The sequence below is a fragment of the Borostomias antarcticus genome, assembly GCF_949987555.1.
Source record: "Borostomias antarcticus genome assembly, chromosome: 1".
Lineage (NCBI taxonomy): Eukaryota > Metazoa > Chordata > Actinopteri > Stomiiformes > Stomiidae > Borostomias > Borostomias antarcticus.
The window spans coordinates 50059375-50086671 of NC_140234.1; the positions used below are offsets into that span (position 1 = coordinate 50059375).

Consider the following 27297-nt stretch of genomic DNA (forward strand, 5'->3'; position numbering starts at 1 on the left):
AAATTAAGTTCAGTGTTCATTCCTCTGAGGGGTAAAAAGGACAGGCACTAGCCCTGTGTCCATGCCTCTGGGAGGGGTAGAAGGGCACTAGCCCAGTGTCCATGCCTCTGGGAGGGGTAGAGGGGCACTAGCCGAGTGACCATGTCTCTGGGATGGGTTCTAAGTTGGCTTATGCTACACCTCTCCATCGAGTTTTGTGAACATCGTTCTGGTAGTTTTTGTGTAATCCTCAGATATTATTTTGGTTTACATGCATAGAAACATAAGATAATATTGGTTGCTTTAACCGCAAATGAATGACGTTGATATCTAAGATGATATGTAAAGCTAACTTGATTCTTCATTGTAACAAAGAGCCAACGTTCTCTAAAGAAAAATCAACATCTTTCTCGCGGCTCGAGCCTGCGATAAAAATTAATGAGACTAGCGCCTTAACCGCTCGGCAATGCATAAGCCTAGCAGAAGTAAAGACTAGAAAGTGTTTTAAGAGCACAGGTTTCTGCGCATGAATGTGTAAGTTCATAAAAATTAATAGATAAGAAAGCAGCACGGTTTGATTGTCCCTGTCGTTTTTCATGATATCAGAGTGCATTTACTGTAGTAGAAAATAGTTTGTGGGATGTTTCAATTGCTGGTAGTTTTTCGATAATCCTGCTATGTGATGGATAATACTGTTTTTGGGGTTAGTTAGGGTTAGGGTTTGCTTCAACACTCAAATTAAAAAACACATAGTTCTTTTTACACTCAAGGTGCAAAACCTCAGGCCAGATGTGCAGGTAGTTTATGATTTATACTGTATGTAGGCTAATACCACAGGATCCAGGCTAAGAAAATGTAACTTTTCCTAATACAGCATTAATCTGATTTGTTTTTCATGAGTCAGATATGATTTTGTTTGACATGCATAGAAAAATAAGACAATAGTGGGCGTAAACAGCACCAAAAAAAAGTTGATATCAAAAGGCGCACCTGGAGATCGAACCCAGGCCGACGCATTGCTAGACTGGTACATTACCGCTCAGCCACCGGCGGTATAGGAAATCCAGCAGGAGAAGTAAATATAAAGGGAAGGAGCCGGTCAAAGTATGGCAAATGTTGTTTTCTTTAATTTGTGTATCCGCCGAGTGATTCTGATCCACACCAAAATGTAATGTGCTCTAACTTGGCCCATGCTACACCCCTCCACCGAGTTTCATGAAAATCACTCTGGTAGTTTTGGTATAATCCTGTTATGTGACCGAGCGAAAAAACAAACAAATGAAATAACACATGACCGAAAATATACCCTCCCCCAGGGGTCGCTGGGTGAAGCCAATAATAAACCCTGGTCCAACTGTCTGAGCTAAAACCTCGGTGACGCACACATACAGTAACTTAGGCTGGTTGGGGGGATGGGCCGTGCATGTAATGGAAATTATTACAACTCTCAGAATCTCTTTAACTTTCTGACTCATCCTCACCATGCCAACATTCAAGGACCCATAGAGAGAGAGACATCTCCATAAACACACATCTACATAGAATAACACACATCAACATAAATACAAAAACACACACACACACACACACAGATACGTCTATACAGACGCATCTACAAACAAAACAAGTGTGGATTAGTGAAAAGTTGCGATCACATGTGCAGCCAGACCAAAATATTTGGGACATTTTTGCGAACCGACCGACCAACCAACCAACTGGCCGACAGAGAAAGCTAGAGCTGCTGGTTACAGCTAACCCCCCCCCCCCCCCCCAACACACACACACACACACACACACACACACAAACACAAACAAAGTCCAGCCTGAGGTCATCTGAGAGGACTGAGTGTTGGGACGTGTCAAACAAGCCTTGGGATACAGGCTCAGTAGGACAGGGCTGTCAGCCTGTCACCCATCAGACAGGACTTGTGCCTTGACTGTGACATCTGACCAGTCCTGCTACAACTGAGACAGGAACGTGTGACACGTGAAAGCCTCTGGCATCGAACCGGGTGGCAAGGGTGAGAGCGCACCAGACAAAATCACAAGGGTGTTTCAGGGGTTGTGAAATATAGAGCTTTTCCCTACGGGATCTCACCTACCTCACAAGGGAGGGAGAGAAAACAATGCTGACTGTCCGTCGGAGTCTTTCCAACTGTGCCTTGCTATGTTTCTATGTGTACTTGCCCTTCTTTCTTTTAATATTTTTCTCTCTTTCCCTCCGCCAGCAGTTTGTTTCATTCTCATATTTCTCAAATGTTCTCGAACCTGGGAGGGACAGGATTTGGTCCCAGTGCTAACCACTGTTTTCCTGGGATCATCTCCAGGTGTATAAAACAAGGAAGGGGTGAGAAAAAAAAGAAATACCCTGGGGTAGTGAGGACGACCATGCTGTGCTTGTCGGATCCAGGCTTGCAGGCAATAACTCACAGGCTTTGTGAGGCGACAGAAGTATCCACAGGCCTTAAATGGATTAGTAGGGGACTAAAGGACTCCCTGGTCTCGTCTAATTCTTCATGCCGCTGACCCCGATGCTCTGAGCCTGGCTTCACCGGAACCAGGGCTCCGCAGAGAGAGAGAGAGACCAGAGGGGGAGGGGGGGGGGTCAAGGTGAGGGAGCAGGGGAGACCCCAAGAGGAATGAGGTGGTGAGAGAAACAAGAGGACATCGGCGGTGGATGGAGGGATTGCCGGTGTGAGGGCATAGGTCGGATCCTGGCAAGGCAGGTTTGAAGGGGGTAAAGGGTCTACATGAGGAGGGAATGAGGCCACAGGGGAAAGGACAGGCACGTGCACCAGAGAGGAGACGAGGGAAACAGAGTACAATGAGAGAGGAGAGAAGAAATAAGGCCATGACATGGAGTCTCTTTAAGGGGCTAAGGGACATGTAACACCTAAAAACATGTCCAACAGGGAAAGGAGGCCAGGGAAGACAGAGGGTAAAGGAGAGAAACGATGAACCTGAAGTCTGGAACCCATAGATACACGCACGCACGCACGCACGCACGCACGCACGCACACTTGGCAATGGCACAGCTGAGCAGCCAATTGTCCAATTAATTTCGGTCCCTTAAAAAGGGGGAGAATCAATATAAAATTGATTTGGCTGTAAATACCCTCAAATTAATTACCCCAAATAGTTATGGACTTAACTGTGCCTGCTCTATTCAGTGCCATGACCTTCATGTAATCTGTGTTTCTTTCTCTTCCTCTCATCAACTTCTCTATTGTCCACAGGGAGGCTTGACTACTACCTGCCTGACCTTGTCCACTACAAACAACCAAGTTATATATGTCAGAAAACATTCTGCAGTATCCCTACCTAACGAGCCGACAATGAAAGGTTGATAAGGACATGAGCTCTGGGATTTCTCCACCTCATGTGAACACACACACACACACACACACACACACACACACACACACTCTATGTGCTTCAGAGAAAAAAAAAAAACATGTCATGAGATACCATGGAGGAATCCAGACAATACTTATCAGCCTCATTTATCAGTGTCTAATAGACACAATACCCAGAGACATCTGAATAACATTACTGCACTGGGTGAATAACACTACTACACTGGGTGAGTGTGTAGCCATCAGGGCTTAAAAACGAAATTATTTTTCAATCGGTTCGCTCCGAGCAGAACCAGAATATTTAACGTTTCCGTTCTCGTGTTCCGCCACCAACATAGCGTTCCTGAACCGGTTAAGAACGAAAAATAACGTTCCGTTCACCGTTCCGGGGGTGTTAACCTATCAAGACTCTATAGGCCTACAGTATTTCTTGTACAAATATTTCCTTGTACTGTTGCTGCAAGCTATTTTATTCTGCGCCTGTAGGCCTATTGTTTGTTTTTATTTCGTTTTGTAATGTTTTAAGTTATTTATAAATAATTAGTCACCTCATTCATTCATCTGCACAATCCCTATTGTTTATGCTGCGTTCCTTTTGTATGGGAGCTCCGGATTTGGCGCCTATACGCGTAATACGTAGCCTATCGTCTGACATCCGCGGTCTTTAATAATATAGTAATTTAACTTATGCTATTCAATGATCAGGGTTGCACGGCACATTGTCACTAAAGTGTGCTCATATTAATTAATGTAGCCTAATCATTTGGTTTGTGAAAGTCAAGACGTGACAGAAATCTGTGCAACAATAGGCATATGACTAGATTCCAAGAGGCGCGCTCGCTTTCACAGCCTAATTGCCGAGTTGAACTCTGAAGGAGGCAGACCATTAAATTCGCAAAACATAGGTTTATGCATACTAGTATACATCCAAGCAACTGTACTCCGTGTTTTAAATAGCCAAACCATACTTGGAGCGAGATGCGCAACGAGTGAAAATTGGCTTCCGCTGAATGTTGGTTATAAAGATAGAGGAACTTTATTGCAGACACGCAGGTCCATATAAAACATTATATTTGCACAGTAGGCAGGTCCATATAAAACATTATATTTGCACGGTAGGCTATTATTTCTTTCACTTTATTATTTGCATCATTCTTTGTGGACCAATGTTGGAATAAATTTGCCTTCGAACGTTATTGCCCTCTCTGACATCCGCGGTCTTTATGTGAAATCTAGTTTTAGCCTACTGAAACATTACAGGCTATAGGCTAGCCTACTCTTCTTCAATTAAACAAAATAAATCACATTGATATCTTTGCTAAGTACTAAGCTGTAAGGACGGGCTGAACTAGCCTACTGTTTTGCACAGGCAAACAAAGGAGAGTGTGTGACAGCCCTGCGCAACGCGTGAAAATTGGCTGCCGCTGAGTGGTTGGGAAACATCAAGAATAGTCATGCATCTTAGCTTGCAGAGTTTGAGAAACATCCTCAATTTTTCTAAATAGCACTTGTTGTAGAAACTTGGGAATCCTGTTTTTAGACTAGTCATGTAATCGGTTACAAAACCACCGTCTAGTCATCAGTGAAAATAGTCGCTGCGCACATCCCTAGTCTGAACTAGGCTATGGTGTGTTGTTGTAATATCTAAATCTCTTCATTTCGCTAAGCAAGCATTTAAGATCCTGACTGTGAAATAACAGATTTAGGGGCCTAGGCTACATTACAAAAACAGGACAAGATGTAGGCTACAAATTTAATAAATTTAATTTAGCCTATTCGGCCATAAAAGGCTCAGCTTTCTTATTTTTTACAATTATTTTTAAGTTATATAGGCCTAATACAAAGAACGAAAAAATAACGTTATTAACCGGTTTTAAAGATTTCAAATTAACGTTTCTGTTCTGGAACAATTAAAGACCATTTCGTTTTCGTTCCTGTTTCTGTTCCTCGTAAAATACCGTTCGTTTTCGGTTTTCGTTTCCGTTCCTTGAACCGGTTCGGAGCCTTGGTAGCCATACAGTTTTTAACTTACAGAAAGACATCAGCCAAGCCGTATAGTGATAATGATGATGTGTTTGAGCTTCAAAATGGGGCAATTTAACAGATGAATGGGAAGCTGGAATGTCACTCTGGAGGTTATTACTGGTATTAGTTAACCTAACTAACCCTAAGCCTAACTAACTGCTAACCTAACCCTAACGCTAATGCTAGCTAGCTAACGCTAACGCTAACTATAATGCTAATGCTAACACTAATGCTAGCTAGCTAAAGCTAGCATTAGTGTTAGAATTAGCGTTAGCTAGCTAGCGTTAGCATTAGCGTTAGCTAGTTAGCATTAGCGTTCAAAAGTGCCTTTTGTGATGTCATGGTGACCTTGACCTTTGACATTTGAATACCAAAATATAATCCAATTAATCTAATTAAGTTCAACTGGACATTTTGGCCAAATATGTACAAATTCTGTCAAGCCGTTCTTGAGATATCGTGTTCAGCAGGCCAAAAAAAACTTTTGTGAGGTTAGTGACCCTTGACCTTTGACCCCCACAATGTAATCAGTTAATCCTTGAGTCCAACTGGACATTTTACCCAAATATGAACAAATTCCGTTAAGCCTTTCTTGAGATAGTGTTCATCAGGCCAAAAACATATTTTGTGAGGTCACAGTGTCCTTGAACTTTGACCTTCGATCCCCACAATCTAAGCAGTTCATCAATGAGTGCCAATGAACATTTCTACCAAAGGGGAAGAAATTCCGTCAATGCGTATCGCCTGGCGGAGGCATAAAAAAAAAAAGAAGATCAATGTGCTGTGGGCAGGAGAGAAAAACAACAACAACACCACCACCACTCTCTTAACCTTTTCTCTTCTTCAGCCTGAGCCCAGGCAGTCCTTTTGAAGATCCCAGCACTGCTATCACAAATATTTGAGATTAGAAGTCAATTGTATTTTCATGCTTTAATATTTTGCAGATGTCTTGCTCAACCCGACACTTAAGTGTTAGCCCAAACCTAACGAATGTGCTGTGAGATAAGAGAATGAAAGAACGTGTGCCAGTTGTTCACTTCTTAAGTCAGAAGAGAAAGCTGTTTTATGTCTTTGCATGTGTTTTTTTCATGACCTTGGAAAACTGTAAGCATCTGCACATAAATCCAAACGACTTCGTGTTGAGAAGAAAGTTTCCACATATTGCTATCTAGATTGCCGTCGTGCGCATCTTGAAAACATCTGAAATCAAAGTCTTTAGTGAACAATGGCTATGGAGTGCTTCAATGAGGCGGACTCCTGGAAACTGACCCATGTAGGCTGAGGGACAACACACGTGAGGGCCATGCCACTAAGAACACACATGGAGGAAGGGGGGGGGGGGGCTTCTACCGATGAAGCCTCGGATACACTAGAAGACTTTCACAATCTTAACAGATTATGAAATGACTGGGAGTATACACTAGACGACTGGCTTCTGCTGATTTTTGTATGACAACTGAAAAACATGTTTGATATGCTCCGGAAGGGTTTGCCAGCTAAAGAAAATAGGGAGCTTCTGTGAATAAATCTAACAGAGGGAATTTGCTGACACAATCCCCCCCCCCTTCTTGCCCTGCAAAAAGAGCTATTTATGATGGAGCTCTCCTCCTACTGGTGTCATTCTGCTTTATGAGACCTTTTATATTAAATTTTACGAGGTCATTACATTTAGCAGACTAGTTATGCGTCATGCATGGTCATCAGATTTCTTAGGAGCATTGTCATATGGATTGTTAGAGACCTGGCATCAGACGTGCTCCTCTAGATAAGAAATTCTATTAATAATAAAAACACCTCCTTTACAGCGCATCTGTGCCAAAACTGACTGCCAAGTTCTAAAAACATTGACTCTGTTTTCTTTTACATTAGAGTCATTTAGCAGACGCTTTTATCCAAAGCGACAAACAATAATTGCATTTAATGTAGGAAAAGCCAATGTATTACTACTTGCCAGAACTCACTCAGAAGTGCATCTTCTTAACACCTCCGCAAACCTGTGTCCCATGCACCATCTAAATTAAAACTCAATTAGCCTACTCCAATTCCCTCCCCTAAGCACTCTCTCACTGAGTTCACTTCCCACTCAGCGCAGCATTAGGGATTCAGATCCAAGAACAGCACCATCTGTTCAGCAGTGCCCAGTCAGGCAGCCAGTTCAGGACCATGGACAGGGCTTTGGCTGGTGTCAACAGGGCAGAGTGGAGAGAACCAACTCTAAAGAAAAATCAACATCTTCCTCGCAGCTCGAACCCGCAATAAAAATTAATGAGACTAATGCATTAACCGCTCGGCAACCAGGCCATTGGTAAGCCTAGCAGAAGAAGTAAAGACCAGAAAGCATTCTCAGAGCACAGGTTTCCGCGCATGAATGTGTAAGTTGATTTTTTTTTTTTTAAAGAAAAAAAGAAAAAAAAGAAAAATAAGAAAGCAGCACGGTTTGACTGTCCCTGTCTTTTTTCATATGATATCAGAGTGCATTTAGTAGAAAATTGTTTGTGGGATGTTACAATCACTCTGGTAGTTTTTGTATAATCCTGCTATGAGACGGATAATACTGTTTTTTTTTGTTTGCTTACACATAGTTGGTCAAACCTGACACTCAGGGGGAAAAACCTCAGCCCAGATGTGCAGGTAGTTTATGATTTATATGAGTTTCATGAAAATCACTCTTTGTATAATCTTGCTATGTGACCAAACGAACAAACAAAATAACACACATGACCGAAAATATACCCTCTGCCAGCGGTCGCTGGGCGGCGCCAATAACTAATGAGAATTGTACCCACAATGCAATCCTCGATAATAACCTATGAGAATCCTAACATTTAGAACAAGCAGGAAAAGAGTTACTAAACACCTCAAGCTCTGAACTGTGGATATAGAAAGTAGAATAGACTGTACTTTTACTGAGACACCAAGCATAGATTGAAGTAATAACTCATGAGAGGGTGTGGTATATGGCCTATATACCACGGGTCGTGCTGCCGTCGACCAGCACAACCCGTGGTATATTGGCCATACACCACAACCCTCGAGTGAGATATTGCTTTTGTACAATGGTTACATCGGGAAACATTTATGGGATAAATACCTACTGTCAGTGCCTTAAGGGGAGACAATACAGTCAAAATTGTTTTTTTTCTTCCGAACTTAAATTTTCAGATTTTTCGATATTCTTCTACTATAACATGTATACTATCACTACATTAACATGTATACTATCACTACATTAACAGAGAAATGGCGAAACTGCTATTTTTCAAATTGTTGTACTTGTGAAATAAGCATATGAATGCATAATGCTTATCTTTATCGGCCATTTTCTTAAAATTATGTTTTTTCAGTACCTGACGTCACTCGGTACCTGCTATCTCAACTTCCAGGGCAGGTGCATTCACTAAACTTTACAAACTGACTCTGATGTATTCTGCAATTATTTACAGCTGGAATTGTGAATATCTTGTTGTCTTTTCATTTTAGGTTGCATTTCGTGTCTAAAAATAAGGCAAATTATTTTTTTATGGTGTATGCAGTATTTTTTCAATATCTCTTGAAAATAAGCTTGTCTTTACAAACGCAGCTGTAAATATTTAAGTTTTTAGTATATTGTCAAAACAAAAGTAAAACTTAAAGCCTGACTTTATCCATTGTTTGGATAGTAGGTACCGAAATATATGCAAATGTCCGCATATTTAATGAGTTATTGCTCATATGTAACAATATTCTCTAAAAAATATTGTTATATTTTTTAGAGAAAGTGTAATACAAAAAATATTTCTCTTGATGTGAAGACTAAACTGGTTAAAATTCATGAGGATGTCATTAAAGTTAAAAAAAAATCCTATCCGACTGTAGTGTCTCCCCTTAATATCGATCTTAGTGAACTCCACCAAGAAAGGTAGTTCATAAAACTATCGCGTTGCTATGGAGTTTCAAAATAATGCTCCTGACCAACCTAGCTAGCCATGAACGTAGTGTAGCCTACCTTTGCTGTGCAACTGCGCGTTGCAAAAGTGGTGACGATAAACCAGAGTGGTAGGCTACAGGACGGAGAGAACAACTCAAAATTAATATTGAATGTTTCCATTTTTCTTGAGGAGAAACCATAATGTAACCAACAGACCGTTACGCAATATATTGTGGCATATACAACGGCTCTTAACCAGTCAGATTGGGAGGTCGGAACTACCCGTTGTATAATTTTATGTACACTACAAAGCAAAATGTACTTGGCAATGGGAACAATGAACAGAGGTCGATCTTAAGTCCCTTCCACCTGATTACTTCAGGTGGAGAATAATAACAGCAGAACCGTTGCTGTAAAACAAGCTCCAAAGATGTTATTTTTTATGCTTAACTTCATATTACATTATCCTGATCTATAGGAGCTTCACTTTTGCCAGTGTCTTTCTCGACAGGAGTGCAACTTAAGTTCTCTAGTTGCCAGTGTGTGTTACTCCTGATCTGACAGTCTATATAAACTGTATCCAAGAGATTAATACACTACTACAGTATCAAGCACAGAAGAGCACACACACACACTCACACACACAACTCATTGTACTACACTCGCATCTCCACAACATAAAACCCCAAACAAACATTCTCTCACAAACATACACCTTCCAATTCAGTTAGTCAGCCGAAGCGATACAGCATGGGCACCGGTACATTAATCTGCACGGCGGAGAATGATAGTGATTTATGTAGTGTTTCCCCAGGAGAGGAGCGTGGCAAAGCTCATTATATTGAAATGGTCCCTAAGCTTAAGCGTCACACATCTGGCACCAGGCTGCCTCCCCATGCCATGGTGAGGGGAGGTGAAGGGAGGGAGAGTGTAGGGGGAAGGGAGGTTGGAGGGAAGGAAAGAGGGTGGAGAGAGGTGAATGATGGGGAAGAGGGGGGTAAAGGGGGGAGGGAGAGGGGTATGGAGGAGGATGTGTCTGTGTGTTTTCAAGGATCTCTATTTGTCGTGTACAATATACAGGTACTATCTACAATGAAATTGCACACACAATGAAATGTGGTGTGTGTGTGTGAGTGCGTGTGTGTGTGAGTGCGTGCGTTGTAATTCACACACCTACCTGTACCAAGTCAATTGTGTAGCTGTATATACATGCACAAATACATACACACAAATCTCTGGGTCTGAAGTACACAGGTGCAAATGGTTGGAAGTTAGATTGAGAACAAAATACAATCCCAGGCCCTATGTTCAACTTTCCTCTTTCAGACTCACCACAAAAACTCAACTCTTTCACAACACAGAAAAACCCATCCATCCACACTGAGGCTAAGCTTCATTCTTACGAAAGTAAACTCGGTGGTTCAGTGAGGCGCAGGTGTGGAGGCAGGTTGAAGCAGTGAAAGAAATTCTGGACAGGAACTATTGCGAAAGTATTCTTTCACAGTGCAGAAAAACTCTCCCAATAGCTGCTGGCTGCACGCCAGCGCCTCACAGCACCACCGAGTTTGCTTTCATAAAAGTCCCTGAGTCAGTCAATGTTTCTTTTGTAGAGACACTCCATGTACAGTGTGCGGACACCTACTTTCTTTGGTGAATCTACATTACCCACACTTAAGTTTATTTTTCTATTTTCGACAAATGTCGTTTCTTGTATGTAGTTTATTTTAAGATTATTATTTTGTGGTCGGGTCGTCCAGAACTTCTTTGGAATGACGAAACAATTTACTGCAGTAGCCTACGGCGCAGACAAGACGAAGAATAATTTAAATATGACCGTTATATATTGTCAAAAGTATCATTACTAGTAAGAACTATGTAATTACCTCGTGGCGATCGTTCCGTCTTCAAAACACCCGGCTCAGGTAGCTAAGGTTTACGGAGGCTTATGGGAAATGTGGTCTTTTTGGGCGGAAAACACTTCCGCTTCCTGAACCTCTTTCAGCCACCGACAGCTACCGTTAATATTATGGAAGCTGCTGTCGTGAGCTAACTTGCTATCACGGTCTTATCGTGCAGTTTCACAGCCTGCTATTAGCAGACAGCACTAGTTGACAAAATCACACTTGCACATCATTAGAATTCCAACCATTTATACGGGATTTATCATTCAACTAAACATGGAACCTGAATACTACCTGATATTTCAACCTGCTCCCATGCGCAATGATGTTGCATGTGTCCGAAAACTGTTACATCATTCCCTATGTAGTTCACTATGAGTAACACTACATAGAGAATAGGGAGTGAGTGAACCATTTCAAACACATCTCTAGTCAGCTCCGTTATCTAGCTTACTCATCCTGATGCCATGTTCCATATGAGAACACTCTAGCTCTGCTAGCTAGTTAGCCTACTGTATTAAATCTCTACCTGTCCCGATACCTTGTTCCATATGAGTTAACAGATACAGACCCGACGACAGTTACAGATAGATACTATAGATAGATTGGGTTTGTTCGTAATAATTAAATTACAACCAGACAGAGAACAAGGAGTTTGAGAACAAGGTAGGTTCATCTAATGTGTGAGATGAGCTACATCAATGGGTCAATGAGTAGTATTACTTCGCCCTCTATGGGCGTGCGAGCGGTGGTGCGGAATGCCGTAAAGCGTCCGTTGGAATAACGCGGGTCAGGTGACCATTCTTATGTTCTCACATCTGTAGCTTCCACCAGGCTGCTCTGGCTCAGGTCTGGTTCACCAACCGTAAAAACACATTTTCTGTTTTTAAATTTACAAGAGTATTTAAAGGTTCTGTTTGTATGTACAGTGTGTCTATATACAGAGATGGGTCGGATAGTGCAGAGGTACACAGTTGATTTACAGTGGTGGTTGTATTCCATTCTCCTGTGTCCCGTCTTCCAGTCCCATCATAACATTCAAACATCAAAATGAATGATTGTGTGGTCAGGTCAGGTGTGTGTCACCTGACTTAGAGTCTGCCAATGATATTCCTTCAAATAGAAGACTAGGAAGTAAACACAATTTTAAAGACGACGCTCAGTTGTTGGATAATTAGCCTACTGTCAGGTAAAGTTTCCATTCATATTCATACTCCCTTTGTAATATTAAGTAATCTTTGATGTAATTAATATTGACAACCTATTAAATGCATTGTCATCACACTCACGTCATACATCAACCGATGCATATTCTTCGTAGGTATAAGCCCACTTGGCTAAATAGTTCTCATATTCCTGTCTGGTGTAGTATGTTGCAGTTAGTGGAAACCAGTACATTATGGACATACCTTACGTGAAGATTAAAATGTGGACATGTTTAGATAAACAAGACAAAACCCAAGACTGTACTGTATATTCACTTGCCTTACCTATAATTGACCAGACTACACAGATATTGAAGTGAAGAGAACTAATTAGAACATGTATGACAAGTGCACATCATCTTTGGGCCCAGCTTAGTGTTTTCACAGCCCAAACACAGACACGTCTGGTAGGTTGTTTAATCTGCAAGTGCATTTCCTTTTTACAGATTGTGTTACTTTTTGGCAGGATCAGTAGCCTACACAGACTCTAAGATTCTGACCGGGGCTGGCGGAAGGCTCACCGGGTCACTGGGTGAGCTGCGCACCATATAAATACGGCCTGTTCGAACTCTTTGAGTGAGAGAATTCATCATTCAACTAGGACTATTTGTTTAAACATATAGGTAGCTATTATCATAATTATCCAAATGATTCGGAAGATGATTGATGATGAGGAAATACCTCCAATCCATTGCAATCATTCCAATCCATTCTAATGCATTGGTTTAAAATGCGTTCTGTGCACAACGAATACATCATTCAATTGAAATACATGGGTTTAATGGGCTTTGTCCATGACGAAAATGATAAGAAAATTGTTCAGTGGAGTGGAGTGGAGATCGATTCAATAGATTAATATTTGTATCCTCGGGAGCGAAAATTAGTGAGACCTGGCTGGCATGTGCGTGCATGCATGTGTGTGCATGTGCACGTGTGACTGATTGCTCGAACTGGAATGTGAGGGGTCAGGTGGGGGTGGGTCACCGCTGTCCACCGCTGTCCATTTCAGAGCAGACACCCCCCCCCCGTTGACCTTGTGGAAATCAGCCCCCCTTATGTTCCCGCAGACACACGTCTAAAATGAATATCTCAGAATGAACCCGGTAGCCGCGAAACTGCTCTGTGGATGGGGTAATGGGAACAGTCAATATTACATATTAGAGAAGGACTGAGACTGGGGAGAAGGGTTAATCATTCACTCTCTTTAGGGTGTGTGTTATTTATTTTCGTGATTAGCCCCAATAAAGCCGCTGTAATCCAACATCAATTTCGCACCACAGTCAAAATTGCTCCCAGCTTGCTACCTTTCTTAATAGAATAGCCTTGATTTAATACCTCTAATCTACTTCCCTCTGCAAAATCATAAAGAGATATAGGGGGACAGGCTTAAGCAGGGCCTGGCGAGATAAGACAGGACTGGAAAGACTGACTTGACTTACTGACTAGTGCTCAGGCAGGGAAACAGACACAGAAACACATACAGTACACTGTAATATAGCTAGCTCGAAAGAGAAAAAGGCAAAAATGCAAACAAGCTCTGTAAAACAAGCTGAGTGCTGGCTGCAATAGAGGTCCCGAGAGAGGGATGAAGAATGGAAGCAGAGAAACTCTCTTCTCTCCCCCCACCTACAGTATCAGGCAGGCATTCGGCCCATGAGAGACCTTGCCTACTCATTACCCTCCTCCTAATTAAAAAATACTGAGTCTTGTTAGCCGGCACTTTTAAGAGCTGCCGAGGTGCACATAGGAAAATCAGACGAGCGCAGGAGCGGGAAAGAATGGGAGAACAATTGCTTCCTCCAAAGGTTCATTCCTGTATTATGTATTAGAAAAGGCAAGTATCCACCTTTCTCACCTACAAATTCCTGCACAGTCCCATGTCTGACCGTCCTACTCAATCCCTACACCCCCACCCGTAGACTTATTGCCTAAAACTGCCTAAAAACACACCTCTTCAGATATGCCTTCCCACAGCATGGCCAGGGTTCAGAGTAGCACTATCCCACAGTTGTTTTAGTCCCTTTTTATTTTTTACTCTACTATTTTACTTTATGTTCTGTAGTGTCCTTGAGTTTGAGAAGGCATTTTTAAAAATCCAATATATTACTGTTATTCTGTGAAGCCATATTACACCAGTCTGACTTCTCTAGGCCTCTCTAGAGTAATAGACTCTGGTCTATTAAAGCGGCCTCTGCCCATGCATGTATAACATAACTTTAGCTATCTATGTTACCTAGTTTGCCAGAAAGGAACCTCATGGGAGGAAAGGCATTATACTGTATGTGGGGGACAAAATGTTTACATTGCACTTATTTTACTGCAGATATTTATGCTCCAAAATGTCACTCTTCCCGCCGCTGCAACACACCATTACATAGCCGTCATTTAGCAGACGCTTTTAGCCAAAGTGACTTACAATAATTTCATAATGTAGTAATGTAGGTCGTTATGAGTACCACTACTTGCCAGAAGTCATAAGAGCACCTCCTTTCTAAACAAGCATCTAAGAGCTTAACAAGTGCTGTAGTGCAATAACAACAAAATACAAATACAATGGGTGCTCAAGGAGTGTCAGGGTAGTACCTCTTGAAGAGGTAAGTTTTCAGCCTGCAGCGAAAGATGGGCAGTGACTGCTGTCCCAACGTCAGTGAGCAGTTTGGGTCCGTGACTGGGTCTCAAAGCCAAAAGAAAAACAAAAGAAAAACCTCTATCCTTAAGTTCCTTGACCCCATCTATCATTGTGCCTTTAAATTAATCACGGGTGAAGAGTTTAGAACTATGTACTGTATACTCTATCAAAAATTAGAATGGCCCTCTCTTGAGCTCAGGAGAATACAACATGGAGTCTTATTTACGTATAGAGCCCTCTTTGCCAAAGCACCTCTGTACTTATCCAGCCTGCTCTCATTTCATGTTTCAAACTATCCCACTAGCTCACAAATACCACTGGCATTAAACATCCCTACAGCTAGAACTAATTGGGGAAACACTGCTTTTCGCATTGTGGGCCCTAAACTCTGGAACTCTTTTCAGATACAAAACCAGCTCTGATCCCTTATTCCCCTACAGACACAAATAATTATTAACTGATACCTGGGACTGTAGTTTGTAAATGCCATTGATGCTAGTCATGTCCTTATTGTACTTAATAATTATTCCACTCTACACCCTTGTACTATGTCACTTCTTGATATTTTTCATACTGTGCTACTGTATTACAGTAACTGTTGTTTTCAGGTTGGTACACCTGAAAGCTTCAAAGAGACCGCCACCACCACAGAAGAAGACTACCTGAAAAATAAATTCACTCGGACAGAACGCGTCTAAATAAGTTATTTAATGGTAGCGCCGAGGCTTCAAAACCCAGCATTTGTTTAAACAGACCCTTTTGCTTAGGTAAGTGAAGTTTCATGTTTATCTGACACTTGTAAATATGAGCGCCTCTCCTAAATAGGCCGACACCGATTTATTTTGACGCCGAAGTGAATGGAGCGGCAAAGGACTGTTGTCTGGCATGAGCGAGCATGCGACAACAGGACTGAAAAGGGCTAGGTAGGTGGGTGGGTGGGTAGGTAGGTAGGTGGGTAAGTAAGTAGATAGGTAGGTAGGTAGGCAGGTAGGTAAATAATAATAATAAATAAATAAATAATAATAAATAATACTACATAATAATGAATAATAATGAATAATACTAAATAATAATAATTATAAATAATAATAATAATAATAATACATTTTATTTATATAGTGCTTTTCAATAACCCAAAGTCACTTACAGAGATGTCGGCAGGAGAAAAAGAACACAAAACAGGCATGGAACAAGCAACAGGCAAAAGACATTCAACAGCAGGAGCAGGAGCAGAGACACTGAACACCAGAGACACCAAACAGCAGGGGCATGCGGTAACACAGGCAAAACCATAATGGATGGACAGACAGAGAAAAGAACATGTATGGAGATGAAAACGGGGCAATATGGGCAAAACAGCACAGACAATGGCAGGATGGCTGGGGCAGGTGCAACAGAGAGAGGGCTGGGGGGCAATGGGAGAGAGGGGCAGGGGCCCAGGAGGTGGTCAAGGGCAGGGTCGTAGGCTAGGGAGAAGAGGTAGGTTTTTAGCCGGGATTTGAAAATGGGAAGTGAAGGTGAGTCTCTGACAGGCTGGGGGAGAGTTCCATAGTCGGGTTGCTGCTCTGGAGAATGCTCGATCTCCATAGGTTTTAAGTTTGGATGGGGGTACAGTGAGGGTGAGAGTGGAGGAGGATCGGAGGGCTCGGGTGGGGTGGTGGGGGATGAGGAGGTCAGACAGGTAAGGGGGGGCCAGGTGGTGGAGAGCTTTGTAGGTGAGGAGGAATACTTTGAAGTTGATGCATTGTTTGATGGGGAGCCAGTGGAGAGTGTGGCGGACAGGTGTGATGTGTTACTTGTAATGCTTACCCACACCCGGGACCGGGTGTGAGTAAGCAGGCGGGCAGCAGAGTTTTGGACCATCTGGAGTCTATGGAGGGAATGGGAGGTAATGCCAGTGAGGAGGGAGTTGCAGTAGTCGAGGTGGGTGGAGGGATTCAGCGGCAGGGGGGGTGAGGCAGTGTCTGATTTTGGCGATGCGGCGGAGGTGGAAGTATGAGGTCTTGATGATGGAGCTGACGTGGGGATCAAAGGAGAGGGTGGGGTCCAGGATGATGCCAAGGTTGCGTGCCTTGTGGATGATGATGGCAGCGGTCAGAGAGCTGTTGATTTGGGAGATTTTGTTGTTGAAGGCGTGGAGAAAAGAGTTGAATCGGGGGAATAAATCGGGGGGAGGAAGTTGTTGTTGTTGTTAAGTGCATGGAGATCAGTGGCAGTATACTGTATGTTAGTAGGGGAACAGGTAGGGGATTATGGGGGGAGGGGGGAAATAATGGGAGTTCAGGTGAAAAGGTCAGGAGTAGGAGGAGTGATAATCCAAGTTGGAGATGAGACATGACAGCGGCTGAGAGTAGTGTGTTGGCAGTGGCTAGCAGCTGGTAGGCTAGTAGCTGGTGGTAGGCGGCGAGTGGTGTGAAGGCAGGATTGGACCAGATATTGTTATTGTTGGCGTGATGATTGCTGTTGGTTGCCCCCCGACCGAACCCACGCGGCGGGCTAGCCCAACCGTGCCATGCCAGCTGCCAAATCCAACGCTCACCTGCGGAGAATGACAGCAACCCGCAAACTAGCAAGGGAGTGGAAGCTCCCTCCGGGGACCCGAGACAGGTAGCCAGCACGGCTAGGTGGAGACGGCACACAGCGGGTCGGTCAGGAATCGGCACAATCACACAGTTCCAGGAGTAATCCACACAGACAAGGAGCCGTAATACACACACACACACGGAGCCGGGAAACAGATGGATCAAGAGGGGATAGATTCAGCAGTGTATAGTCTGGTGATGCGAGATGGTAGTCCAGTGGTTTGGAGGGGGCAGAGTCGGAGGTAACAAATCGAGCCGGCAGAAAATATCGGTGATCACTGGCAGACATTGAACAAAAATACTCGTAACGGACACGGTGGGATAAACAAAAAACACAAGAGAAACAAATAAGAAATAGACTAAAGTTGAGACACGGGTAGAAGCGGCAGTCACAAACGGAGAAGCCAGCAGTGCTCTAAACCCAGAAGAAACACAAATGAGAAGTAGAAAGTAGATTTTATCGTCCCATGTTGGGCAGAGGAATAAAACACTGGGGCCGTATTACAGAAACACGTCCTATCTTAAGATTTGAGATAGGATAGGACAGTTCAGATAAGAATTTCCCCGATTTGGTATTACAGAAGCAAATCCTTAATAACTGTAGGCATCCTATCTTATCTTGTTTGTCCTATCCTATCTTGAAGTTGGGAAATCCTAACTACTCACTCCAACATTGGTTATCAATGTTTATGTCTGTTACCAAGCAACCGATGCTTCTCTTCTGCGCTTCTCTGCTTGTGCGCTTGTCGCGTGCCGTATATATACTTTGTAATACTTTGTAATGCTTATCTAGCACTTTGTACATTGCATAATTTGTAACTCGGGAGATAGCGGGCTGAGATACCTTGGCTAAATCAGCCACTTCACTCTCAAAGTCCCCTTTCGCAAGAACTCGGAGCGCGTTTGTCAGTTGCACCACAACCGGGAGAGCCCCATGACGACGGGTCGGCCTCTCCAAAGCTGGGCGCAGTTCCTCGGCTAGCTGCAGGATCATCGCCTGGGGTAGTCTGTATCTAGAGATGAGCGTTTTGTCATCAAACCGCAACACATCGTTGGGGTCTGCCATCCGCCTCTCAATAAATACATTTCGCCTATTGACATTTTGGTTGACAATTAAAATAGCCGCCATATCGCTTCGCTATGTTAAGTTAGCTGTGTAACGTTAGGCTACCTAGTTAGGACAGGATGTTTCTGTAATACGGCCCCTGGGTCTCAAAGTGGTGATAAATAAGAGAGAAAAAACCGCAAGGTCCCCACAATCCTGATATTGAGAGGGCTGAATCGACCACATAGACATAACCACACATATGCTCACTCATACTCACACGTGTTCATACCTACACACACACACACCCACTCACTCACTCACACACACACACACACACGGACATACTCAAGATGCATACACACGCATACACACACACACACACACACACACACACACACACACACACACAAATTGTCATCTTAAAGGGATAGTCTGGCATTTGGGAACTAGGGCCTCATTTTCAACTTACCCTTAAAAGACAGCTTCGGAATTTAGCATTACAAGCCATGTTCTAAAGTTTTTTTTCATAATACATTGGCCGATAACAAAGTTTTGTCAAACAGTGCACTCTCGAGATGTAGCCTGTCGCCGCTAACACACTCAATGGATCCATAAGTGAAAAGTGTGTGATCAATATCTGTCAAGTGCATGCATCAGCACAAACTCCACAAAGATAAATTCAAGGAGGATTATTCCACGCCATTATAGGGGTGGAATAATTCAATGAATAGGCACAGATGTGCCTTTTCCAAGCTAATCAGGTGTGCCACAGTATATAAAACGAGCTAGGTATGAGAATGAATGACTGAATGACTGAATGACTGAATGAATGAATGAATGAATGAATGAATGAATAAATGAATGAATGAATGAATGAATGAATGAATGAATGAATGAGCATGGAGTTGGAGAGGAAAAGAAGCAAACACTATGTAGAACAAGATCTATCCTTGTGTGTACAGAGCACAAATTACAGAGCCAAATAATTATATGAAATGTTACAGTTGCTTGGGAGGAGATACTGGTGGCTGTCATTACAGCTGTATTGTTGGCCTACAGATATATGTGCTGCTATGTTTTCCATATCAATAAATTACTGTCTGAATTTAATTAATTTTGTTTTGTGTCCTTGGCTATTGACTTTAGGCTAATAATAAATTCGAACAATAGCAATAGGTATAAGCCAACGTTTAGCCAACAGGACAGGTTAGCAAACGAGACCGGACGCAAAAGCTTTCTTACTTGTATTGTAGCGCTGCCTCTGATCTACTAGTATTCAAACATCTGAAAAGTATTTTCAGGTGAACAAAGGTTCTCTCTATCACACTCCTTGTCACTGACAGCAACCGACTGAAGTAATGCTGTCTCGGGGAAAGGGGAGGAATGTAGTAAGCCATGCCTTTCTCTTTAATGGATAATCATTGTCTCTCACTAGGCCCAAGTTGTGCATATTCACGCATAATGGTGCATCACAAGGTTTTCCACTCCATAAATGTTTAGGTGGTTTACGACGCAAGAGGTTACATCACTCATGTCTATGCGAATTGCAATGTCTCAGCGCATGATTCATTCATGTTGGAGAAGTGTCCCCCTCCTGTAGTCTTCAAGAATGAAGCTCTGGACGGGCGGGTTAAGGGAGATAATGGTTATGCATTACACATGTGGCTTATTATCACGCCATACATTACCTGTACTTCCCCCAGACAGCATGATTTGCCCACTTGAATTTCAAGGTTATTTTCCCTACCTAGAATCCGATAGGCAGCCAGAAAAGATAGATGAATTAATGAATAAATGGATTGGGGGATGAACGGCTGAATGAACCAATGGAGGAGCACACGCCCAACTTGATGAATCTCATAAATATGCCCACGCACGAGCGACAGTGGTAAAGATGACAAAAGATGGGTTTTAAGGCAAAAAAAAAACAATAGCAATAATAAAAAGTGACATCAGAGTTTTTCCTCGGTAAACAAAATCCATCTATCACTTTTAGGTGTGGAATTTAAAAAGCCAACAACATCAATGCAAGCTACTGCTGAAAAGAGACAGTTTATGCCACTTTACGTTGTGTGGCAGATTCAAGTTTGGGCGTCTCTTGGGATGGGATGAAGTGTAAAGTCTGGGTTGGAAGTTGTGGTCGGGTGGTTTGAGATCCAAAATCATAAAGTTAAGGATATCATCAGCAACCACATATGAGATTCATACCCAATACCTCAAGCTTAAAATTAAGTCCAAGCCAAAATGAGCATATTGGGGGCGGGTGGGATATGCAAAAAGGAACTGGCCATTTGTCAACTGAAAAAAGTGGAGAAATACTTTTGCTCACTGAACCCTGAAGCGCCCCATGGTACTGGCACACTGGCAGAAACTTTGCAGGGATGAGGGCGGAGGATTGTGTGTTTAGCGCTTGCCACTAGCAGAGGCCCTGGCCCGGGATGTGGTGGTATGCAGTTCCTATTTTCCCACAGACACCTCCAGCATCTCGTCTAACGCACTCAGCAGGTGCACAGAGAGCCACGCTCGACGCTAATGTGCTTTTCCTTTTTCTTCAGTCATGCTATTCATTAACTCCCCTTCAATTAGCCAGTTCTAACTTCATCCAATTAAATATATCCCGAGACAGTGGAATAATATGTAGTGACATCAGTGTTTACATAGTAATGAAATAGAGGTACTACAGTAGCACCCTCCTTGGTTTTCTCCGCGGCATCCTCAGAAGTGTCTTTACAAAGTTCAAGTGAGATGCAGCAAGATGATTAAAAGGAACGCCAATGGCACCGCTCCTCAATTAGTCCATGTTTATTCAACCAACCAAGTGTGGGCCTGCATCACAAAATGATCTACAGTACAAAGTCTTGTCAGTTTCATTTACATTAATTAATGTGCCTATCATAAAGGTGTCTGGGGGTAACGATTCTCAGCCAGGGAGAATACTCACCAACTCTGAGGGTCTGTCCCAATTCAAAGGTTGCATCCTACCTAGGCCGGATTTGAAGGCTGCTACGTCACAGCGGGGCGACAAGTGCTGTCCCAATTCATTCAGCCTACGAAGAGTCCTCCGAATGCAGCCTACAAATGCGGCCTACTTTTGACGAATTTGAAGGATACAACTGATGGATCCTTTACGGCCTGCCTTCGCGGCCTCCCTCCCAGAATGCGTTTCGGTCCGGATGAATTCCTGTACCAGCCGCCATTGCTCGGATTTTAAAACGTTTTTAAACCGCTTTGATGTTAATATTATTACGTTTTAATACAATTTCATGCCTGATAGTACCACCATAGAATCCTAATATGTGGAAACTTTATCCAAATTACGCCTGTATCTACGAGTTTAGATAGACGATTTAGATAGCCATTTGTTGTGGTGTTTCCATAACAACCTGCCGTCAGCATTAGGACAGGTCGTGCTACCGGCACGCGGCACGCTTGGCACGCGCTTGGGGCTGCCTAGGCAACAAAATGATGAGTTGGGAATCCTCTGTAGGCTAGACCGTCCCATTTCACAAAACGTTTACATCCGGCCTACCTGGCCTGAAGGACGTGACCTACGTAGACCGCATAGGCTGCGACCTAGGTAGGATGCAACCCTTGAATTGGGACAGACCCTGAGACTACTCCAATTTAGTCAGTAACACAGAGGACAGTCAAGCGTTCTGGAAGTCTTGTTTAGTCAAATCACTCAGCTCTGTGGAGGTTTGAATCCTACCCGTCTACCTAAACCTACCTCCATATTTGAAACTACTTCAATACAAGCCTCCAGGAAACTTGGTAAAGCACATCTGACCATAAACCAGAGCTGCTAAAGGAATGGGAACTGAAAGAGAGCACTCACATGTCACACAGACGAGCAGTCCACGGAGCACCATCTCACATGGCGATCTCCAGCGCTCGCCAACTCGCGCCCGGACAGGTGGTAAGAGGATCTCTGCCGGGACGAAGAACTGGATGGCGAAGCTGATGAACACTCCGAAGGAGTACAGGATCTTCACCATCTGATTGGTCCTGCAGAGAGGACAAGAATGAGAGGAACAAACAGGGAGTTGAGAGGTTAGCAATTCTTTTGCATTGCTGGTTTTGCTGCCATTTCTTTATTTCCATCTGTACCACTGCTGAAATACAGGCTTGTCAGTGTCCCAGTCTAGGGACTCAGCTGTGCTTTGTCTGCTGGGCAAGGGCCGCATTTCCCAGAGCCATCGTAGCGCTACCTTAATCGTAAGATACATCGTAAGCTCTCCCTCTAGGTGGCGCATCATTTCACAGAGCCTTCTTAGTCTAAGGTATACCTTGGCTAAGGAGGCTCTGGGAAACAGCTCTTCCCAAGGTAAATCGTAAATCGAGCTTACGATGTACCTTCTGAACACCTGCTGAACAAAATCAGTCACTCATTTAGCCATCATCATCATCATCATCATCATTAGCCATCATCATTATCTTTTTTTTCCTGGGCTTTCAAGAAGTCCCAGACTAGGCTTATATGTCCCAATAAATGCTCTTTATTTTATATTTTGTAGACTATAATGTATGAATTGGAAATATACAAGGTCTCACCTTGACTCTTAAATAGATTATCAGATGAGCTTTAGTAGGCATAGCTTCCTTTTTGTTAATATTAGATTGGGGTAAAATCAAAATGATTATGAGAATGCTTGAAAACGTCATCGACAAGGGACAGCTCAACTAACAATGTACCTTACTAAGGGACAGTCTGGGAAACACTCCCTTCGCCAAGGTATACCTTAAGAAGCGTCGTAGATCGTCAAGGTACATCATATCTGGGAAACGTGGCCCAGGTGTGTTTTGTCTTACCCAGGTGTCCTTAGGAAAACTGCAAGTGTTTATATATGTGTTATGCAGAAATCTCTTTGATCACTAATGCATTCAGTTTGCAATTACAGAAGTATTCTGTGTACAGTCACAGAAGTCTGTGTGGTCTAGTACAGGATACAGTAGCTTGATCTACTGTGGAGAGGAGTGCCTTGTTAGAAATCTGTTTGGTTAGAGGTTGTGTTGTGGTCGCATTTCTCTGAAACACAGTATGCGCACATGAGGACGACACCATACAGTAGCGCACACAGCAGCCCGAGGGAATAAAGCTGCGTGTGCTGAGGTGATTAACCATCCGTCCTCTCAGTGGCGTCCTGTGAGCGAGGTTATGGCAACACCCCAGGCAATCGCAACTCACACTGACGAAAGTCATCCAATCAAAACACCTTCAGGCGCCTCTCAGAGTCACACCAGAGGAGAAACCTAAGGGTATCTGCGTTCTGCGCTGCATGTGACATGTTTCCCAGTGCACGCCTTAGGCAAGGGAGCGGGGCGTGACGCTGTAGGTGACATGTTTCCCAGCACACCTTCGGCAGGGGCACGGGTGTGACGCTTGTGTGCGATGATGAGCATGGAGATTTGTCACATGTTCCTGGGTTTGAAATCCTGGCTCAGCTACTTTTCCGATCTACCGATTAAGAATCCTGAGGCGGCTGTAAAAAATTGATAGGGTGCTGTGTAGCGACGTAAGCTCTGACGCACCGCAAACAGATCACTGTGCACAATATACAGTACAGTAAATCCATTACCGGATAACAAAAGTCCACTGTAGTCTATCCTCCAGTCTATCACCGGCGCACACTACTGCATACTTATCCTGTCCTACGACACTGTGTACAGAGGACTGTGTATCCACAGTCACACAGGGTCACAGTAGGCTGCATCTCCCTTGCGTAGGCACAGCGGGGCTCTGTCTGCTCTAGCCTGCCCTCGAAGACAGCAGGGATTAGCGCCCTGCTAGCCACAAAGCCAGAGAGACTCTATTGGAGATGATTGATTGAGTTTTTTCACAACTTAATGACCTGCAGTCCAGGGGAAAAAACATTCTCCTTTGTGACAACAGGAGCTGCCACCGGCGGCCGGCAGTGGGAAGGAAAAAGATAATAGGCCCCATTAGGCGAAGAGAGGAGATCTGTGGACTCGCAGGTCACAGCGGGAGCACAACAGGAAACCCAGAGCTATCAGAATACCGCGCGTTCCACTGTGAGGGCTGGGTATCACAAGAGGAAGAGGGGGGGGGGGGGTGGTTGTTAGAATAGCAGCTTTGTATGAGGCATAGATGGTACATGTAAATGGTAAATGGACTGCAGTTATATAGTGCTTTTATCCAAAGCGCTTTACAATGAAGGCCTCTCATTCACCCATTCACACATACATACTGTACATACACACGCCAATGGCGGCAGCTGCCATGCAAGGTGCTAGCCTGCTCATTGGGAACAATTTGGGGTTCAGTGTCTTGCCCAAAGACACTAAGACATGTAGTCAGTGAAAGCTGCACGGCCTGCTGTGTTTCCTCCTGCGGCCAACCGGGGAAACTCAGAGCCTCCTCCACCGCAGCTCCTATTCAGCATGCATGCAGCAATGGCGGCAGGTTATCTGGGGGGCTGCAGCTATGGTCCACTCGCTACATACCCGCCTCCCTATTCCGGCAGCCAAAAGGCAAATGCTCACACACCCCCTCTAGGCAGTGACGAGGACTTGATTTACAGTGTGAGGGTTATGTCTATAGGGGCCAGCATCTCTCTGGAGCTCCAGTAAGCCTTGTACCCCCCCTTGACCAAACTGATGGGGAGGGAGAGCATGGTTTTCCCTCTCTATTTGTCTTGTTTTGTTTTGCCCGCTATGAACAGAGATGCAATTCTTGGCAGTAAAATATGAAGATAAATACATACTCATCTACGGTTTACAACGGTTACGTAGGTCTTGGGGAGTAGAATAAATTCTAATTCTAACCATCAGATATTTGCAAACGCTGAAGTGGGCCCCCACATAGAGAGATGTGTGGGGGCTTACTCTGTGTGTGTGTGTGTGTGTGCGTGTGTGTGTGTGTGTGTGTGTGTTAGGGTTGGGCGATATCCACATTTTGAAACCGTTTTTAAGTCTCCACAAAATACCGTGGTAGTCGGTATTACCGTTATTACGGCGTGGCCAGCGGAGTGGCCGGAGCCGTCTATAAAAAAAAGGCTGTTTGTCTTGTTCGTAAGTAGACCAATCACAGCGCACGCTGTTGTTACCGGTAGGCTTGGGCGGTTTTCCGGTATTACGGTTTGATATAAAATCTGGACGGTATTGTCAGCAAAACCGTCTAAAGAATTATGCAGCAATTTCTGAATAAAATATATTATTATTTTTGTTGTTGTTGGTGGTCGTGGTGTTATCAGCATTTAATCGTGTTAACAACACTAGAACATTTTAGAACGCATGTACCCTCCGCAGTGGTCAGTCAGACAGACAGTCAGAATTGTAGCCTACCGTAGCCAGTAGACCCTACACAGTAAAATACACAACAACGATGACAATAATAATAATGTAGATAAATGTAGCCCAGACCAGAATGGCAGGATGTCTTTTTCGAAGGCTCTTTGTTTATTGTCCAACAAACCGTAAAGTCTCTGTCAACGAAGCCCCTCTCGCATACGGCCTAGGCTACAACAAATGCGCGAAGGAACTAAATCCTATAGGCTATTATTATAAAACTAGGCCTATAGGCCGCCTATTCCTATGCATTTGATGGTAAAGTGCACATAGAAACAGCCTACAGTAACGAAATGGCTATTATTATAAAAGTAGCCTAGCCAACACTATCGCCTTGATTGTTGTTCACATATAGGCTAGGCTAACATTTATTTTCGAAGAATAATAGGATTGGCTATTCTAAAGCCCAGACAAATGATTCACGAATGCTTGCAATTGCGAGCACTTCTGAATATTCTGAAACGGGCTACAACTGCTATTTGACAAAGTAGGCTATCCTACTTTTTTTGAAACGCTTCAGTAACAAGACCACAATGCAACCGCTACAACAGCATTACAAGTCTAGGCCTACTCTGCAACGTTTAACCATTTAGTTTTGTTGCTCAAAACTCTCCCGTCTCCTGCATCTCAAAAACGCACTCCCTCGCTCAAAGCTTTGCCGCACATTGAGCGAATACGGCACTCAGTAGTAAAATATCAATAGCTCACTTATGATTTATCACAGAAGTCTAAAACGTTGATACAACATAGAAAACACATGGATGGGACTGTGTGTGCAGCACTGACACGAGACGAGCCGTGCGCATTCTTCTGCTTAAAGACAAGTAAAGTTTGCGCAGTCACTGGGTTATTATCGTCTCTATCTCGTTCCTTGTTTGAATAATAATTTAAGGCTAGACATTCGCGAGTTTTGTGCAAGCATGCATCGGCATTTGGCGTTTCTGTGTGTGTGTGTGTGCACGTGTACGTACTTGTGTGGTCTGTCACATGATGAAATTGCATTTATCAAACATGGTGGTAATGAAATCTGCAAAGTCATCAATCACCGTAAAATTTCAAACAAGTCCCCCTCCTTGTCTAATTAAATGTAGGCAGGTTGATTAATTGAATGAGTCCCAAATGACTTCGCCAATCAAAGCTTCCTTCTCCTACCCGTTACCCTGGCACAACTCACTGTGGTACTTCCACAGGTAAAATGACCTTCCATCATACCTACTGTAATGTACAGTACAGTACAAATATGTTACATGAGTCCATGCTAAAATCAACAGACTCAACAACAGGACATAAAGACGCACATACTGAGCTACAGTATGTGGAAAAACTACAAATACCAAATGTGAACATGTGCCTAATCAAC

The 27297-nt window shown here is 43.4% G+C and overlaps 1 protein-coding gene across 1 annotated transcript in view; it reads right to left on the bottom strand.

Annotated features, from left to right (window-relative positions):
- The window catches only part of slc36a4 (solute carrier family 36 member 4), a gene marked incomplete at its 3' end in the record, with an annotated part of 207266 nt that overhangs the window by 94912 nt on the left and 85057 nt on the right, over positions 1–27297 (bottom strand). The window contains exon 11 of the mRNA XM_084436094.1: positions 22468–22637. Within this exon, the coding sequence (XP_084292220.1) occupies positions 22468–22637 (170 nt within the window). The remainder of the gene's footprint in view (positions 1–22467; positions 22638–27297) is intronic.